Here is an 18,970-nt window from a genome sequence, read left to right on the forward strand (position 1 = left end):
GATTCTTCAGTAGCTAAGACCCCTGTTGACTTTGCTCTAACCTCCAGAAGCATGCCATTTGTATTTTTAAAATCAAGCCCTTTTCTCCCAACTTTGATCCCTTTGAACATAAAACAGATGCTTCCTCTACTCTGCTGCACAAGCACTACAGTGATCTTTTGGTGTACCTGAACCAAGCACATGGTGAATGCCACAGAAATGTTGTGCTTTCTTTTTACAGGCTTTATGTATAATAGGGCACAAGAATACGAATTGGTCTTTTCTTGTGATTAGATGGCAAAGAAGGAAAGAGTAGATAGAAGTTGCTGGGGCTTGTGGAGTTCCAGAGCCTTTATGTGAATGGGTTTTCTCAGCTCTTTAGAACTGTACAGTGACAGCACAGATCCCTGAACAAGACATTTAAATGCTCAGGGTTCTTTTTACCTAGACCCATGGACCACAGACAGAAAAATCACTGTTTTTAATGCTGTGGGGTTTGGGTGTTGGCACAGTCAGTTGTATCTAGGGAGGCCTTCCCAGATGTTATAAATTGGAAATACCCACTTAGCTGACCTGCCATGTGTTTTTCTGTAGAAAATCTGGTACCTTTGGGAGCTCCAGGAAGCAGAGCAAGGCACGAGTAACACTCATCTTACCGTGCCTCAAGGATACCTATTTTGGGCAGTAAATCAGAGGTGATGCTAAAAACAAACCCCTCTCCTGGCTGAGGAGGAAGAGAGTTTATATAGTTCAGGAGGGCATGAGGGGATTCCCCAGAGCATGGAGGGCCTCGCTGGCTTCACCGTGGGGCTCTCGTGGGGTCTCCTCACCAAACACCTGCGATGCTCCATTCAGCTTTTGTTTTTAGGTTTTGTTCTGCTTCTTAAAATCCTCAAGTGCTGCTGTGCCTGGGGTTTTGGTGGTGAGCGGGCAGGTCCCTCAGTCCTGGCAGGTTCAGGGAGGAAGAGGAAGACATGGCCCCTTGTCCTGAGGCACTGCCCAGGACAGGCACGGCTCCCACCCGGGATAAGCCCTCCTCTCCCCGGCCGAGCCCCGGCTTTAATTAGCCATAGCCCAGAGCGGCTTTCCCCGGCCATCTGTAGCCGCGGTGACCGAGCTAATCGCGGGGATAAGCCGCTTATGGAGCCGCAGCTGGAGCGGCCGCGGGCCTGAGGGGGCCGAGGGCGGCTGCGGCCGCGGAGGAAGCGGCGGCTCTGAGGCGTGTGGGCAGCGCCCGGGGCCCAGCGGTACCCGGGAGTGGGTAAGTGGGGCCCAGCGGTGCCTCCCGCAGTGGGTAAGTGCTGCCTCCCGCAGTGGGTGAATGGGGCTTAGTGGTGTCTCTCGGAGTGGGTGAGTGCAGCCCAGTGCTGCCTCTCACAGTGGGTGAGTGAAGCTGAATGCTGCCTCTCGCAGTGGGTAACTGGGGCTCAGTGCTGCCTCCCGCAGTGGGTGAGTGAAGCTGAGTGCAGCCTCTCACAGTGGGTGAATGGGGCCCAGTGCAGCCTCTCACAGTGGGTAAGTACAGCCCAGAGGTGCCTCTCACAGTGGGTGAGTGCAGCCCAGAGGTGCCTCTCACAGTGGGTGTGTGCAGCCTCTCACAGTGGGTGAGTACAGCCCAGTGCTGCCTCTCACAGTGGGTAAGTACAGCCCAGTGGTGCCTCTCACAGTGGGTGTGTGCAGCCCAGTGCAGCCTCTCACAGTGGGTGAGTACAGCCCAGAGGTGCCTCTCACAGTGGGTAAGTACAGCCCAGAGGTGTCTCTCACAGTGGGTGAGTGCAGCCCAGTGCTGCCTCTCACAGTAGGTGTGTGCAGCCTCTCACAGTGGGTGTGTGCAGCAGTCGGGGGTGCTGAGCAGAGCCTGGCCCTGGGTGAGGAGCTGCTCGCTCCCTGCTGCACCCTGGACACCAGCGGGTGCTCGATGGCAGTGCTGGGGAGGGAGGACACCTGTGCCTGCCTGCCATGGTTTGTCTGGATTGTAATGCTGAGCAGTGTTTGGGAAAAACCTGCTTTCTAAGGCAGCTGCAGTGTGATCTCAGAGTGATAATCACTGTCCCCTACTTGGAATATGAAATGGATCAGCCTTGGTCTTCAGGGATCAGGAAATAAGCACTGTGTGTTATTGCCATATTGCTGAAATGGCATTTGCTTGAAAGAGCTCGATTTACTTTTCATGAACTGTGCTATTTATTTCCTTTTGCTTATAACAACAGAAATCACTTGATAATCTAAATTTTTTATTTGCTTAATTGAATTTATTTCAGGTTTTAATGCATTTGTGTGTTGCTGCAAAGTGTGTGTATAGTAATTATGTGTTAAATGCTTTAGTTGGAGTAATAAAAACAAATATAAAATGCATCGGTCGTGGATTTTGCAATCCATAAAATTTGCAATTTGCTTTGAGTATCTCTTTTGGCCTCAGAAAAAGTTATTAAAAAGATCTTCATAAAATCTTCTTGTGAGTGAGATTAACCCTTCTGCTTAAAAGTTCTTCTGTTAAATTCCTGAGTAGCAATTTCAGAAGGCAGACAAACATGATTTTGAAAGGATGCTATTCCTTCCAGAACTAAAATAACCATGGTGATATGTTGAGAACCTGGTACCTAGCAGAAAGAACTGAAATGGAGAGCTAAAAATATCACAAGTTATCAAGAAAATAGATAATGTCCAGACTCTTGAGCATAAGATAGTCCAGAGCCAGGTTTTGGGTGTTCACGGAGCAAAACAACACTGAAAACCATGGTGGGTTAATGTCCTTTTGCGATTTAAATTGTAACATCCTTTTGTGATACATTGCTTGTCCATTGGGTATTTCTGGGATGCAAGGAGTGTTTCCATGGAGCACCAGTCCTCTGCATTTTGTGGTTATACTTAATGCAGTGATAGACACCCTAAGGAAGGCAGCTGTGCTTTGTCTGTTCACTCTGCAGTTGCCAACTTCAACTTGTCTGGAAAAAATAATGGGATCTTTCCGTTCCATGGCACCCTTGGTGATATATGAAAGGCAGTAGCAGCAGTTCCCAGGGATAATTGCAGCACAGCCTGACTGTCTCCTGCTGCTTTAGGAACTGTGTTTGCTCCCCAGATTGTGGTGATTACTGAAGGAGTTTGCATGTGAGAGGGGAAAAATGAGCTGTTACAAACAGGGACAACTAAGCCTCAAATGCTCTCTTAGAAGAGAATGAGATAAACACAGCTTAGAAACAGTGCAATTTGACAGGAGGCTTTCTGGGATTAAAATGTGTTTGAAAAAGACAATGGGCATTGATTTCATTGCTGTCTCTTCTCAGATTGACTGGGGGGTTTTAAGATGATAGAGGTGTGTGTCTATACAATACCATTTTCATTTTTTAAAAGAGAGGTGGAAAATAATGGTGGTTAGAATGACAGTGATTGACAACTTGCTTTTAAAATCTGAGGGAATGAAAGCACAGTCCTCTTAAATTGTACTTACCTGTTAGTAGCAACTTAAGAATCCATTCTCAGCATGAGTCTTACATGAGTAACCATCAGACTTAGTGGCTAGACTGCAAAGTAGGTCTCCCAGCTGTGCTGCAAATCTTCCAGATTAGGGGACAGTGTGGCTTTTATGGATATGCAAACATGGTTTCAACCTTTAGTGAAGACAAGAAGAAAAAAGTCTGTGTAGCCTTGAATTTGGCATAATTCAGCCTTGCTAGCAACAAATTCTGAGGCAGCAGGGGTATAATGCTGGAAGTCTTTGTTTTCCAGGTTTTTAGTTGAGAACTGAATCTGTCCTTTTCAGTCATTTCTGCTGTGCTAGATATGATTGTCTGCTGAAAAACAGGAAGAGAGTAGTGTCCATAACACTTTCAGGACTGAGGCTGGTGAATGAGAGATGAAAAATTCACAAGGAAAGTACCCAAGGGCTTTGACAAACTAGGCAAGATGAGATAGAAATATGCGGGGTCCCTTGCTTATATTTCTTCTTCTTTTTCTTCAGAGCAAAGAAACATTCAGAAGAACAGAATTTCAGTCTGTATTTGGGCACTAGAAGTCAAGTAGACATTTCTCATCCCTGGCCTGAGGCTGCAGCACTTGGTGTAAGCCCAGAGACAGCAGCACAGGGCTAGCTGTGTACCACACCTCTGTCAGATGGGAGGAGATCCCAGTCTGAGACAGACTAATCTCTCCTGCCCTTCTCAGCCATTCTCCAGTTCCTGCTTGCTGCAGCAGAATAATCTGTGCTCTAGGCTGCAGCAGCACAGCTCTAAGTGTGTGGTTCACAGAATCCCTGTCTTGCTTTGTCAGTGCTCCCTGCTGGGAATCTCCCCCAGAGGCACTTACACCTTGAGATTTGTGTTTTAGAAGGGAGAAGGAGTGACAGTATTGACTTTCCTCAACACCATCAGGAAGCAAAAGCAGCTGGTAGCTGCTCCATATCCACAGCTCACCATCACTATTCAGAAAGAAGGAACAAGAACTGTGACTGTCAAACCAATAGTGGAAAACCAACAGCATCAGCCTTCTGCTGCTTCTCATATGGATCCTGTGAACCCTTTACTAGTCAATGCACATTTGCCATCTCATGCTGCAGATTCCCCTCTTAGGCATGAATTAGTGGTGGGTCCTTTAAGAAGCTCAAGTGAAAGTGTGAACACTTGTCACAGTTCAGCCCTGACCCTGGGAAATCTTGATCCATCAAATTTGGATTCTTTTCAACCTCTTTTGCAATCCTCACAGATTTCTGGTAGCTTGCACTGTTCAGTCCAGAGGCTTAAGCAAGAGAGTGCTTTGATGGGGATAAGGGGTTCCCTCCCTCTGGAGCCCAAGTCTTCTCCAGTCATTGGCCATTCATGCTTTTCTCCTGATGATTTAGGTCCCAGTATCCTGACCATGGGAGAGCAGCTAGCTGCAGTTAAATCCAATGCTGCTCAGGCAAGATTGAAATGGGGTGTCCCATTTGCTAAAGACTGGAGCCTTAGTGCAGTGACAAGGGACTTCAGTCCTGCTGAGCCTCTCTCTGTCTCTCACAGATATGGATACATTGGCTCAAACACATGGAGAACCAAAATTTCAGGTGGCATCCAACCACAAACCCTTGCTTCTGGAGTGGGTTCTGGCAGGCTAGTGGATACAGAAGTAGATTCTTCCTTCAATTGCTCCCTTTTCTCCAAAAGCCAGTCCCTGGTAAGGCCATCTCTGGAAACTGATAGTCTTTATGCACACAGAAAAAGTAATTATCCTAGAAAGGTTGTTAAAGCAGAACAAACATCTCATGGGGCATCTCCATGTGTTAAATCTTGGAAGAAAGACCTTTCAGCCAGTCTGGATCCAGAGGGTCTGCAGGTGTTACTGGAGACAGATTTGGCAGGGCCTCAGATGAATGTTGGTGTAGCCATGTGTGGGACTCCTACAGAAGTGTGTGTGAGCATTGCCTCTCACCCTGGAGATAAAGAGTTTAGACCAGGCCATCAGCTCAGTGTTAAATCTGTACAAGTCAACAACTCTCATGTTAAGTGTAGCAGGGAATCAGAAGAGCTGTGTGATTCCAGGTCACAAGCAGCCAGGAGAATGGCTGCACTGGACAGCAGCCAGTCCAATCCTTTGGGTACACTGGCTGAAGAAGGCTTTAATGAGCATTCTGATGTAGATTGTATGAACATGAGCAGAGATGGAAGGAGAAACAATACTCCTATCAAATACAAATACTCCTATCAAAGCAGCCAGAGGAATTTGGAAGTTGATGGCAATCTCAAGCAGTCTGAAGAATGTTCTGTAGGAAGGAATACCAATGAACCACGGTGCTGTGAAGAAGGGAGCCAGACACAGAAAACTGTGCCCAGAGAGGTGAGGGTGTGCTCACTGTGAAGCATCTCTGATCACAGGATTACTTGTGCTTGTTTCTGCCACTTGCTAGAGGTGCAGACTTGAGGTACAAGTGATGGGGATGCTTGTCCTACATTTTTTTCTTGTCACTGAATGGCCAGAATCTCATCTCTTACAGTTGTTCTTCACCCCAATGTATGCATCTTTCCATCTCCCATGCTTCTTTCTAAAGACCAGCTTGTCAACTTGGTTGTTTTGGGAATGTAAACACCTGTTTATATTCTCTGCTCTGCATGTCAAGGGAAAGCATTAAACTGGTTTTTACTCTGCTCATTGTTGCAGGGCCCTGAGATTTCAGGCTTTTTGTTCCTTTCCATGTCTAAGTTTGTAAGAATATTCACAGAGCAATAGTGTGGGAGCAGTGTCGAAGGCATCCCACAAGACAGTCCTGCTCTGGTCTCCATCCAAAATGATGAGTGCCACAAAGACAAATTCTTCAACAGAGTGGAGCAGTGTGAATTATTGTGCATTACTGTCTCTTGTCTGTTTGCAGATCTCAGAGCACAGCTTCTGGCCATTGAAGGTGAATAAGCAAAGGTAAGAAGACTGCATTTAAGTATGAGTGTGCTGGTAGTTAACAGAAGAACACCTCTGTAAAGTGGCTGAGGAGCCATGTCCCTAGGAACATTTGGGTTTAGCCTACATTAATTTGCTGTGGTTGGCTGAGGGGCTGCATCCACTTCTTTTCAAAGGGTTGTCATTTAAAATGGAACATGATCTGAAAAATAATTTCTGTATCTTTTCAATGCAATCTTCTAAATTCAGCCTTGGTTGTTGCTAGCAATGAAGAAGTGCTGGTACCATCAGTGCTGCTCTTCAATGCAGCAAACTCCAGTGTGCTCACTGCACAGTTAGAGAAGATCAAGAGCTAGACTTATCCATGAGGTAGAATTCAATGTTGTGGATAAGATGTGAATGAGGTAGCTACCAGTTTAGCAACAGTGACTTCTTAATTTGGTGTGAGATTGAATGTTTTCCATTCTTTAGAGAGAATGATTTGAAATAACCTCTTTACAGCTTGATGGCTGAACTCTGATTGCCACCTCCTGGCTGGTTTAACATTCCTTTCTGTTAACAGGAACTCACCTCTGTTTTTTGTTTTTAAGTTTCTGTAACTTGTGCAACAAACAAATCCTAACAAGGTGTTTCCAAGCCTGGAGGAGACATATCCTTTGGAAGAGAGCAGCCAGGCAGCTCTACAGACACCAGCTGCTTCAGAAGGGCTTTGGTGCTCTCCAGTGGACTTTGCACCAAAGGAGGACACAACTGGAGGTGGCCCAGCAGAGACATGCTTCAACTCTGCTAGCTGCCAGCTTCCAGAGGGTGAGCACTGGCTAGGGACAGTGGTGCCATGACCTTTCTGCTGTGCAGTCAGAGAAGGCACAAATCCTATTTGGATAGGGAGGAAGAGGTATCCTGTGTGAAATTCCATTATGTAGACCCTGGTACAATACTCTGCCTGCTGATTGTTCTAATAATGTGATTTCTTCTTCAGTGGAAGGAAGCTGTGGCAAAACAGAGCAAGAAGGAAGCTCTGCAGCCTGAGCCTTACTCCTATACTCAAAGTTCATCAGCAGGGATATTTGGAATAGGAAGATTAGCAACTATGACAACCTCAGCTCAGCATAAGCTTGCAACAGGATACTCAAAGGAAGTGGAGCAGGCTTGTAGGTAAGCAGAAAGCACTCTCTTTCTGTTGTCTGGGACAAAGGGAAGTTTACAAACACAGGGAAATTTTTTTCTCAAATGATGGCAGACTTGTTTACATGGCCTTGGATGTATTGCTGTAGATAAACACTGCAAGAATTAGTAGTTCAGTGTTAAGAACTAAACAATCCTATTTCAGAGCACCAGAGTTTGCAGTCTGATTTAAGTGTCTAACAGAAATGCTCCTGTATGAATTCTTTTTCTCAGCTATCACCTGCATTTTTCATACAGATGTAAATGAGGTTAGAGTGAGACAATACTGGTCTCTAACAGTACTAGTGTCTCTACTGTGTGTGGAGTGAGGCAATACTGTCATCTCTAGCAGTAGTTTGACAGTGGAGGTCTCAAAAGAAAATCCTTTCATTGAGGCTTCTAATTCGGAAGGCAGAAGAACAAGTTGAAACAAAAAGAGAGAGGAAAGCCATGAGTTCTGTTCTGTGAGTGCCTCTTTGGCCAGCTGGATGTTAAGGTGTGCTTGGGGCTCTTTCAGAATGGAGGGAGAGCTGTGGACACAGCTTCGTCACAGGCAGAGAGGAGACAAGTTCTGCTGGAGAGCTGAAGCAATCAGAGACATGAGACAGCTGGCTGGTAAGCATCATTCCATAGCCTGGGAGCAGCTTGGAGGTGCTCACTGCTTCACCAGTTTTTGTGCTTTGAGTCTAGTTGTTGCATTGAGCTCTTTCAGAATGTGATCCTATAAGTAGCTGGGTCAGTATCTGTGATGGTGAAGGATGGCCACTCACCATGTCATACAAGTTTTGCCTAATTCCTTGTATGAATTCAGCTGCACCATATGTTGCTCTAGCACTGTGAGCTGCCTTCCTTAAGTGTCCTTCCTTTGGCAGTTTGGAGTTAAGCCAGGAAATGTTTGCTGTGTGACACTAAGTTGTTTGAAGCTCTTCTGTTTTTTCTCTTCCTGTCAATCTCTTGTGGCCCTTTGACACAGCAGCTTTCAGACTGTGGCGCCTGCAGAAGGAGCTGCTGAGCAAAGAGGAAGCCAGGCTTTTGGAAGCATGTGCTCTGCTGGAAAAGAAGAAGCTACGAAACATTTTCTGCATGTGGCATTCCCAAAGCTTGGAAATGAAAAAGATTCTAACGCTGACAACTCAAATCCAAAGAAACTTGGTCTCCCGGTGAGTTGATGAGATCTGGTTTTCATGTGGAAAATCTGTTTGCTGTGAAAGTCCAAGGAATAACAGAGCCAACCCAGACAGTAATAGTTGTTCCATATTAAAGCCATCTATCCTTTTGTTTTAGGAGTTAATAAAGATGAAAGTAGGCGTAGAAACATGAAAAGGAACTGCTGTGGTCAGAGATGTTATGACTTGACTCCTGTCCACTGCCAAAACTTTTTTGTCCTGACTTTTGATGTCCTGAAAGACCAAAGCCAAGAGCAGCCACTGTACTGCTGTGCTCTAAGCATGACAGTGGCTTTTTACTGAAATAAACAAATAGAAGCACAGGGGACAGCTTCTGTCTGTCTTTCCTGAGCTAAACCCAGTCTAAGAAAGACTCATAAGTTTAAATATAAATGTATTTTAACATTTTCCTTTGGTATTATCAGGTGCTTTAGTACATGGAAGGAGACTTTTGAGCAGAAGGCACTTGACAGGTGCAACCTGGCCCATCTCAGAGCAGTATCACTGAGGAAGCACTTCCAGCAGTGGGTTGAGGTGCTGCAGGTCAGAGGAGGTGATAAGCAGTCAGTGGTGAACCTCTTCCTGCTACGATGGAGGCGGCATTGTGGTGAGCAGTTGGGGTCTGTGCAGAATCTGACCTTCAGAGGTGCTTATGCTCCTTCTTCCTTCTCTTGGATACACTGGAAACAGCCTGAAAACAGAGGGGCTCAGATGATGCAGGATATGAACAAACCAGAGTGGGCAGAGCACTGGTTCTGGGTATGTCAGTGAAGCTACAGGGAGGTTTGTTGTTCTGCTTCATAAACCTAACATAAACTCATAAACCTTGCTAAAAAAAAGTAATTTGAGGGTTGGGCTGGACTGAGTTGTAAGGCCATGAGACAAACAATCTCTTGTTCCTTTATGTAACTGGTTAAGGAGCAGTTATAAGCTCAGTAGCTGACAAGACTGTGACCAAGAGGCATGAAGGTCAGACATCATGGGCTGGAGAGAGACAGTTTCTGGAGAAAACAGACTGCTCTTTTGATGACTTCTGCCAAAAACTGAAGCTGCAGAGAGTATATCTGCTGTGGAAAACAAGGCTGTGTGAGCATCACAGAGCTGAGTGAGTGCAGAAAAGCAAGTCCCTGGAACCCTGCCCCCATTAGTAGTGTCCACTTGAATTTCTGAACCTTTTGCAAGAATTCCTTTCACCCTATCTATTGTCCATCATGTCTGTGCTAGTCACCCCTTCTGGTGTTCTTCTGTAACTTTCTGTCTCATTATTTTCTGTCTCAGTTCTTTCTCTCAGACTTTGAAGCAGTGTAAACTCAGAAAAATTCTAAAATCATGGCACCAGAAGTATCTCATGCTGAAGACAATTGAGCAAAGTTGTAAGCACTTGCATAGAGCTGTCTATGAGGAGCCTCTTGCCACACTGTCCTCTGAGGACCTCTCAACATCATCTGGCTTTGACAGCAGTGCACCAGCTACTCTGACCTCTCAAAGCTCATTGGAAAAGGTGAGAAGGTCTTGGTACACCTGGACTGCTCTGAGGTATTAAATTGCTGGGGTTTTTCAGGGGAAACTTTCTGCTTCAACATGATATTGTCATCAGCAAGTTGTGCTTCAAATATAGTGCTGTGGGGTCCTGAAGCTGAAATGAAATCTGAAGGTGTAAAGTCAATGCTCCCTGGGCCTTTTCTGGCTCATCATTTAGAGATGTGGGAAGGTGCTGAACCAGTGAGGTTCTCTTGTACACTTGCTTCTATTTGTGGCTGCAAGGTGGAAGGGATGAGATATAATGAACTTCCTCACTGAGACAGTGCATATGCCCATTTCCCCTTTCCTCAGTATAGAAATACATGTATTTCTGGATTCTGTATGGAAATTATTAGTATAGGAATAACTTTCCCATCACTTACATGTTTACTCTCCAGAAGTGTCGTGGCTAGCCTGCAGTTCCTTTGGATGCATTCTGAATTTGCCTGAATCCTTGATAAAAAAGGAGTAAATGGCATAATCAGAGCTGTTAGCTGAGTTCTTGCATTGTGAGGACACTCACCTGACAGCATGTTCCTCCCTTCATACCTGCAGGAATGCAGTCTTAGTGACAGCAGCCAGCATGGCTTCTCCTCCCTTCTGCCTGCTGAGGATGTCACACATGTGTCATGTCACAGTTCTTTCCTGCAACTCCACCAGTGCACAGAGCTGCCAGCTGAGCTGGGTGGGGAGCTGTGCTTGCAGACCTCCTTCCCTGAATCTGGGTGAGTTAGAGACTGGTTTTTTTGGGATGCTGGTCAGAGTGACCCCTTGCGTGGACTGGCTGAATTCCTTCCTTCTGGATAGTTCCTCATGTCATGTCACACCATCCTTCCAGGGGACTTTATTTTCTTCCTATTGTCCCTCCTCACCCAACACTTTTGTCTTGCAGAAGAAATTGGTCTGTGGGAAATCCATTCCAGACTTTGGTGCTGCAGAGTCCAGATAATAATTCCCAGCCTCTCACCTGTTACTCTGCATGGGAAGAGGTGAGGCTAGAAAGTCTTGTGTCAAATGTGAATATACAAGTGTTTGATACATATTCAAATTTAGCAAAGAGCCTTTGGGTTTTTATATCAACATATGGAAGGTCTCACTGCTATTTTGTCTTTTTTGTTCTCTCTCAAGATTTGGGAGATTGAGGCTTTTCTTGGGGTAACTCTTCCCTATCATTTGTCAGCTTAGTGGAAGTAGGGCAGGTGTCAAGGATTCAAAAGGGATGTGTTAGACCTTTGTGTCTGGGTGTTGATGTGGGGTGTGTGGGTTAGCAACAGAGCTGGGCAATGACAGAAATCACAGTGGCAAGGAGAGGAGGCTGAGCTGTGTGGAGTAACTGATGTAACAGCAGTTCAAGGCCCTTTTTTGCCTTTCTGGATCACAGGGCTGCAGTTCTGGGAAGGAGATGAAGAGTTGCTGGCAGCAAGCAGAGAAATACTGCCTGCAGAGGTGCTTCATTGTCTGGTCAGCTCAAACTCAGCATCATGTGAAGGCCCAGCAGCACTGCAGGCACATTCAGCTCTCTCGGTAGGGATTGTGCTCTCCAGAAGTTTCCTAAAGCTCTCTGTTTTGAAAGCTTTACACTTGCTTTATTTAAAAAAAAAAAAAAAAAAAAAAAAAAAAAAAGGAAAAAAATCTTCCTCTAGCTATTTTTTTCTTTCAGTGAGAGTTTTGCAGCACATTATTTTGAGGTTTTTCCAGCTTCAAAATTACTATGCAAGAACACAATAATTTCTGGTTTGATGGGATGGCTCATAAATTAGAGCAAGCCTAGCTCTGCTGATAACAAGTCCTGGTAACTTCCTATCCACTGAACTGGCCTTGCTCTCTACTGATTCCAAAGCTGAAGAGCACAACAGGCTTGGCACAGCCAGGACAGAAGACTTTCCTCCCAACAGCTTGTCCTGTTCATCATTTCCCCTGACATTTAATGGGGAAAGGATGTTGACAGATTAGACAGATCTGTTTTGGACACAGATGTGTTTCCAAAACTCCCTCCTGTGTATGTTTGTTGTTAAATTTTCCATCACAAAGGTCTGTATCTGTGAGTTGTTCCTACAGTCAGTGCAGCAACCTTTGTCCTTCTCAGAGCCTTTCTCAGCTGGCACCACTGGGTCATGGAAAATAAGAACCAAAAAGCAGCAGCAGCAGCCCTGAAACATGGAGTTCATTGTTGCCAGATGGCTTTCAGCCTGTGGAAAAGGAGACTGGCCCAGAAAGTGGAAGTTGAAAGAAGATTCAGGTGTCATGTTCACCAGATGACTGCTGATGCTCTGTGGCATTGGCATTCCTGCTGGCAAAGTGAGTTACCCCATCCCACTGCATCCCTTGTTCCTATAGAAGAGAGAAGCTCTGGGAATGGTTGGGATGGAGAAAGTCACACTTTTGGCTGTAATTCTGTGCACTGCTCCTCTGGAAAGGGACACACTAGTCCAGGAGTCAGGTGTCACTGCATCCTTCTGGCTATCAGCAGGACATGTGCCCTGCTGTTTTGTACTGCTTTATATTAGGGAAAATGCTCCTTTTGCACTTCTACCTGCACTACCAAAAGAGTGTTCAAGCACTGTATTTTAGCAGCTGGAGAGTAAAATGGAGTTCATGCAGATTCCAAGTTTGAACATGTTTCCTCAGACCAAGCAGTCAGGTTTTGCTTCAATGGGAACAGGGTGTATCTTTTGGGGGGGGTTTAGCAATCCTGTTCCCTCAAGGAATTCCATATGCTCTAAGTGCTTATGCTGTGCCAGGGAAGAAAAACTCCCAATTTTTAATGGAAAAATGCCTTGCAGATAAGAGTGGAAGTAATCTGTGATTTCTTACAGGGAAGATTTGAAAGAAGGTCTGACTGCCTTGCAGACAAAAAAACTACAAAATGAATTGAAAAGTCTCTTTAGCTCCTAAAGAGAGGACAGGAAATCTTAGCAAGTTTGGTCCCATTTGGTGTTTGGAGCTGATGTATTCTTTGTTCTTGTCTGGACTCTGCAATGGAGAAACAGTCATTGGGCTGAGCTCAGGAAGGTGTCTCTCTCTCCCAGGGAAGCGTGCTCTGAGAGATCTGCAGCAGCAATGGGCTTGGCACAGCTGCCAGGAGAAGAAAAGGCTGGTCCTGCAGACATGGTATTGCCAAACAAGGAAGCAGAAATATGCTGTTTTATTCTGGGAACGTTTTCTCCTGCACAGGTTTGTTTCTTGCTCTCAAAGCATTTCCAAGGGAAGCTCTGCATGAAAAGCAATTTTTGTAGTAGTATCCACTGTATTAAGAGCAGAGCTTGGGTTTGAAAGTATGGATAGCTCCTGTATAAATGGAGCTTCTGTAGGAGCACTTGTCTGAGGATGTGTCTATATTAAGGGGTCTCTTACCTAAAGCCTCACACCCCACCTCATTTTTCCTCACAGAACTTATATTCAGGCTTAGCTATGCAGGGTGGTATTTGTGCACTAATTGAGGGAGATATAAAAAAAAAAAATTGTGTAGTTTAAAAACTGAAAGCCTCATTTGCATTTCAGTATTTGCTGAAAGGAATAGTGGGCAGAGATGTTACAGAGATCTGATGTTTACAAATCTGAATCTTTTAGGATTCTGGACACAGTGTGTTGATTTTAATTTAATGTGAAAAAATTGAGTTCAATTTGTTCCTGCAGCAAAGCAGTATAAAGCTTATGAAGGGAGAACCATGACACTCAACTCATCTTGGTGTTATTACAATATAGGTGAAGCTGTAGTCTGTCTTTGAGTCTTAAGGCATGAGAAGTGCAGGTTTGGCCCTAGCAGGTTTTCTTTTGAATTGCAGGTTCAGATTGAGAGGACACAAAGATCTGCAGAGGAAAAAGCAACTAAAAACCCACTGAAACTTTGGTGGCTGTGATGTTTAGACTCTGCACTTACCCCACTCAATTGCACTTGCCTCTGCAAATCCATCTGTGTAGCTCCCTCATGGGAATTGTATTTGGGAGAAGCCTTTAATGTTACTCCTTCCTGTAGAGTATGTCTCCACCATTAATCTTCCTTCTGAGCCTCCTTTGATGAGAGAGTGCTTCTGATTTCTCACCTGGATATGGTACAGGCTGAGCTCTGTCTCTTCTGAGGGGGGCATTTTTCATGCTAGGATAACCTGCAATAGCTTCCCTTGATCTTCCAGGAAGCCTGCCAGGCACAGGATATTTACACCCCTGCCCTGTGGTGCAGTGGGGTGATTTGCATAATGAAGGTCCAAATGGAGCAAGGAGCCAAAATGATAAACCAGGATTTAAAAGCAGATTGGATTCTCTGGTTGCAGAGGGAGCCTGGCCTCCTGTGCATCAGCCTGCAAGATACAGAGAGATTATTGTGGGTGCAGATTTACAGTGCTGGTAATAGTAACTCCTGAAGTTGTATATTTTTTGGTATAAAATTGTCTTCATAAAGATTCTAGTTGTACATCCCACATACACAGGGCCTTAGATTGTGACAGCCAAGAAAGAAAATCTGAATCTTGCCAACAAGTAGCTGTCATAAATGCTGCAAGCAGACTTTGGGAATCTGCTGGGTTCCATGCTGAAGGGGGTTTTAGCAGTTTTACTGTCATCCCATAAAGAAAAAATGAAAAAGCCTTCATCAAGCACTATCTTTCTGGTCAGCTGGTAGCAAAGAGATAGATTGAAGACTGACTAATTAATTATTTTCTTTTTGGTGGGGGGGATCCAGTATGTGCAAGGCAGCCTAGGAAAAACATTTGTTTTGTGGGCAAAGGAAAAGCACAGTATAAGATTGGATTCAGTTTGCAGAGGCCTTTGAAGAGGAGTAAATGCTAAAATGGCCAGAGGGAAGGAGAGTCTCTTGTGCTTTGAGTAAGTGAGAGCTAACAGTGCTGGGAACCTGAAGTAAAATGAGAGCAGGTTTTCAGCAGAAAGATAGTTGAAGAGTCTGACCTTGCACCTTCCAAAGATGAGGCACTGGAAAAATACATGGCATGGAGGTCAATGCATAAATCTTGATTGCAGAAGGAATAATAGGACCAGGCTTTTTTCTTGTTGGATGCTCTTTGGCTTGCTTTGGCCATTTGTGTGGGACACTGCAGGGCAGGTGAGAAGGTGAAATATGGTCTGACATGAAATTGTTACTTTAGGCACCTGCTTCTTTTCTGTGCTTGTAACTGTTTTTCAGGTGCCTTGTCACTTGGGCCCAGGTCACTGCATGCACACTGAGGCAGCAGGAAGCCCTCTCTTGTTTTAAAAGTGTCAGAGAGCACCGTCTGCTGGCTGTGAGCTTTACTAAGTGGAGGGACAAACTCCTGAGAGCTGAACAAGTGCCAGGAGGGAGAAAGCACAAGTGTCAGGAGCCCTCTCCAGGTAAAGCCTGTCACCGCTGGCGAGTGGCTGCAAGAGGACAGCAAGCCCTGCGCCTGGGGTCTGCAGCTACTGTCAAACAAGTAAGAGAAGATAAAGGTCCCTATGAGACAGTTAATAATAACTCAGTGAGTCATGAGGCACTGAGATAGTGTGACAAGGCTTGTATAAAAACCTGGTTTGATTTGTGGTGACTGCTTAGTCCCTGCTGTGAGATTCTTCACAGACTGTGCACACAACTTCATCACCATAATCTGGCACTGATTGCAACAACCATATGGAGCACAGCAATAAGGAAAGGGGACATTTTGACCAGAGAGATGAGAGCACTCCTTCCTTTCTGCTCAAAGATAAGATGGGATAATCACTGTTCCTGCAGAGCAGAGTGAGCTGTCAGAGTTGCAGCTTTTTTCAAAAGACTCACAGCTAGCAAACTACAAAGAGGTCGATTGATTTGGAAGGGCTGAGTCAGTCCTGCTGGGATCTCATCTGTGCAGTTTCCAGCCTGGGGTCTAACACATTAAGCTACCTGCAGAGCTGTGAGCCTGTCTCTCCAAGACTGGTTTGTGTGAGTGCTTGTGTGCATTGTGCTTACTCTTGGCTGCAGCTCTGTTATTTCTGTTTGCAGGCCTGCAACTACTGGACCAGAGCAGCTGCCTTTTCCCAGTGCTTACGGCAGCGCAGCACCCTCATAGGTGCCAGGAAAAGCAGGAAGATGTCTCTCTCTTGGTCCATGAGTAAGATTCTCCCTCCTCTCTTCCTTTCACAGACCCATGTGGGGAGTGTGAGTGATGGGGGAAGGGTGTGAGGAATTAGTGTTTACCAGATTAATTACTGGGATTCCTCTGGGGAGCAGGAGCTCATGGCAGTCAAACTCAGTGGATTTCTTCTGTGTTCAGGAGTTGAAGGACTAAGGGCTCCTGGCAGTTCTGATGTCTCTCTCTCTAGCTCCAAGGTTAGCTCCTGTGTTCTTTTGTTTCTTAGAAAGAAGAAGAGGCAGAGAAGAAGATTCATTACCAACTGGACTTTTCCCCAGTGCCATTCAGCACTGGCTGGTGATCTACAGGAGCCAAAACAGGGCTGAAAGGCTGCTGGAGAGGCCTGGTGTAGTAGGACCCCCTCGTGCACATGCAGGGATCCAGGAGAACACAGCAGAGGTGGACTTGGAGGAGTGGGCTAAGAAGTGGCTTGGGTAAGGGGAGAGGAGGGCTCTGAGCTTCCTCTTGCTGATACCAGGGAAGGGCTCCCTTGTATGGCTGGTAAAGCTTATTTGCATCTTTTTCCTGCAGGAGGAAATATCTGAGGTGGTGGCATCACACAGTGGTTCTGCGCCGGTGCCAGCACCACAGGAAACTGCTCAGTCTGGCAAGGGGATGGCAGCAGTGGAGGGAAGCCAGCAGGGTGGTGAAACTGGCTCAGGTGTTGGTGAGTGTCCAGTGCCACTGGGCTGGCAGTGATGGGTGTTACTGGGCAAGCCTGCTCTGCCTGTAGCTTCACATCCTGGGAGATGAGACCTGGGGGTTTAACAAGTACCAGTATGCACCAGAAATCCTGGTTTATTGTGTGACTAGTTTTTCCATTGTTCTTTTTGAAATGACAGCTTGACTTGCATACCCACAGATTTAGTGTCCTTTGCTCTTACAGATGGGAAGCTGAAACAGGATTAGTCTAGATTGTCTGTAGACTGGAAAAAGTTCACAGAAATTAATGAGAGTCTTTGTCCTTACCTGTGTTCCTGATACATCCCACTGGTGTCCACAGCTTACCAAGAGCTGTCATTTGTCTTCCTCTTCTGCTCATACTCATGTTCTGCCTGGTTCCTGGTTATTAGCTGTGTGAGATGTGCTTTGGCCTGCCCAGATAACAAGATGATGCCTGTACAGTGTGAGCATATTCATAGTCACTGAGGAGCTGTGCTGGAGCACAATGGGGCATTGTCCTTTCCTAGGGCACTGGGATTTAGCCACACTGTGCTGGAGCTCTGTTATTAGTCTGCTCTGTTTGTTACCAATGCAAGGTCTTTCAAGAGGGACTCAGGAAAGCAACTGGAACAAAGTGGGACTGGAGGGAAGTAAGGTGATTTGCCTGCCAGAGCCCAGTTAATCTGTGTGCTGCCTCTTTTCCTGGCAGGACCAGCAGCGGCTGATAGAAAAGGCCTGGAGGGTGTGGAGACAAAGATATTTGCAAAGCTGTGTGGTGCAGAATCTTTTAAAGGAGGAAGCCAGGAGCCTCCTGTCTCAGGTAAACATTTATGCCTTCTTCAATTCAGTGGACCTCAGTGGTACAAAAAGCACCCCAAAGACACAACTGGTGTTCTCTGTATCTCTCTCTCTGCACAATGCATTTGCTTAGGGAGAAGTTAAATACATCAAGGAATGGGACTTGCCAGGAAAAAGGAAAAAAAAGCTTCCAGATTTACATGGGTTCATCTATGGGTGTTTTTTAAAGCTTTGTGTCAGGAGTCAATTTCCCTGACATGTGCCCCCTTCACTGCTGTTATTAGTGATGTTAATCCCCTAATCCCCTGCCTCTTGAGGCCTCACTCAGGGAAGAAACAGGCTCCACTTTGGTGCAGGAGGACTGTGCTGACTTGCACCCAGGGGCAAGCAAATCACTATGAATTGGAGCAAGCAGGCAAAACCTTAGAACTCATATCCAGTTTGCTCCTCTGCCTGCCTCCCAAAGATTCATGTAAGATTAGGTCCTCCTTAAAGGACACAGGAGCAGGTACTGAAATTAAGAGGGCAGAGGGTCTCTCTTCTCTCACATTGATTTGTACTCTGAATGCCTCATATTGGCTCCAGGAGGGACAGGGAAGGGTTTTGAGTGAAGGGTGATGCAGCTGGCAGAGCCATTGCTAGAAGGAAAGCTGTGTTTATGGGTTCTGTGAGAATGGCTGCAGCCCCTCAAGAGTAACCTGAGTGTTTGATTTGTCCACTTGTCCCTTTCAGGCCTTTGGGAGGTGGTGGCAGCTCACAGCATTCCGGCACAAGGACAAAGGATCCTGCTGAATGGAGGGGGCCTGCCTGCAGCTGCTGCTCATTTCAGGACACGGGGAGGATGTGGAGCCTGTCACAACAAAGAGCTGGTCCTGTGCCATCAACAAAGAGCACACTCTGCTCTTACAATAAAAGCAGTGCTGCTGGCCAGAAGGATGACAGCCAAACAACCAGGAAGAGATGCACCAAGTGAAAGGTCCTCTTTACAGAACTTGTATCCTACCCCCTTAGCAGCACAAATGGAGAAGTTACAGTTCTGAGGTTGCATTCTCTTCTCTGGACCCTGCTTTTGCTGGAGTTCTGATTAAAGGTCAAAAAAAACCCCTTACAGGCTTTCCTTTTTACTCAGTGTTTTTCCCCTGCACAGGAGCTTGGTGTCAAGGGGGGAAGTATGCAAATAGTCTTAAGAGACGAGCAGGAGTTTGTGGGTGCTGGATCCCATTGATTCCAAAGTATGGA

The 18,970-nt window shown here is 45.8% G+C and overlaps 1 protein-coding gene across 1 annotated transcript; it reads left to right on the plus strand.

Moving 5' to 3' along the window:
* Window positions 1-1,414: 1,414 nt before the first annotated feature.
* On the plus strand, window positions 1,415-18,924 carry LOC306811956 (uncharacterized protein C1orf167). Its single transcript, XM_079326105.1, has 20 exons — window positions 1,415-1,494; window positions 6,320-6,363; window positions 6,933-7,149; window positions 7,322-7,497; window positions 8,024-8,121; window positions 8,480-8,666; window positions 9,098-9,279; window positions 9,591-9,777; window positions 9,951-10,173; window positions 10,749-10,918; window positions 11,086-11,182; window positions 11,575-11,717; window positions 12,280-12,491; window positions 13,223-13,367; window positions 15,331-15,595; window positions 16,141-16,249; window positions 16,497-16,704; window positions 16,802-16,937; window positions 17,643-17,753; window positions 18,464-18,924. Exons 4-20 carry the CDS (start codon window positions 7,433-7,435, stop codon window positions 18,521-18,523), a joined length of 2,598 nt encoding a protein of 865 aa, XP_079182231.1. The 5' UTR covers window positions 1,415-1,494; window positions 6,320-6,363; window positions 6,933-7,149; window positions 7,322-7,432; the 3' UTR covers window positions 18,524-18,924.
* Window positions 18,925-18,970: the final 46 nt, after the last annotated feature.

The sequence above is a fragment of the Erithacus rubecula genome (genome assembly GCF_903797595.1).
Source record: "Erithacus rubecula genome assembly, chromosome: 24".
Classification (NCBI taxonomy): Eukaryota; Metazoa; Chordata; class Aves; order Passeriformes; family Muscicapidae; genus Erithacus; species Erithacus rubecula.

What these genes read in the sequence shown, in the direction of transcription:
- LOC306811956 (XM_079326105.1), top strand. Translation starts at nt 7,433, where the DNA reads ATGACAACCTCAGCTCAGCATAAGCTTGCAACAGGATACTCAAAGGAA. An exon ending in ACCTCCTTCCCTGAATCTGG is followed by an intron (nt 10,919 to 11,085) that starts GTGAGTTAGAGA and finishes TTTGTCTTGCAG; the next exon opens with AAGAAATTGGTCTGTGGGAA. An exon ending in CTGCAGCTACTGTCAAACAA is followed by an intron (nt 15,596 to 16,140) that starts GTAAGAGAAGAT and finishes TTCTGTTTGCAG; the next exon opens with GCCTGCAACTACTGGACCAG.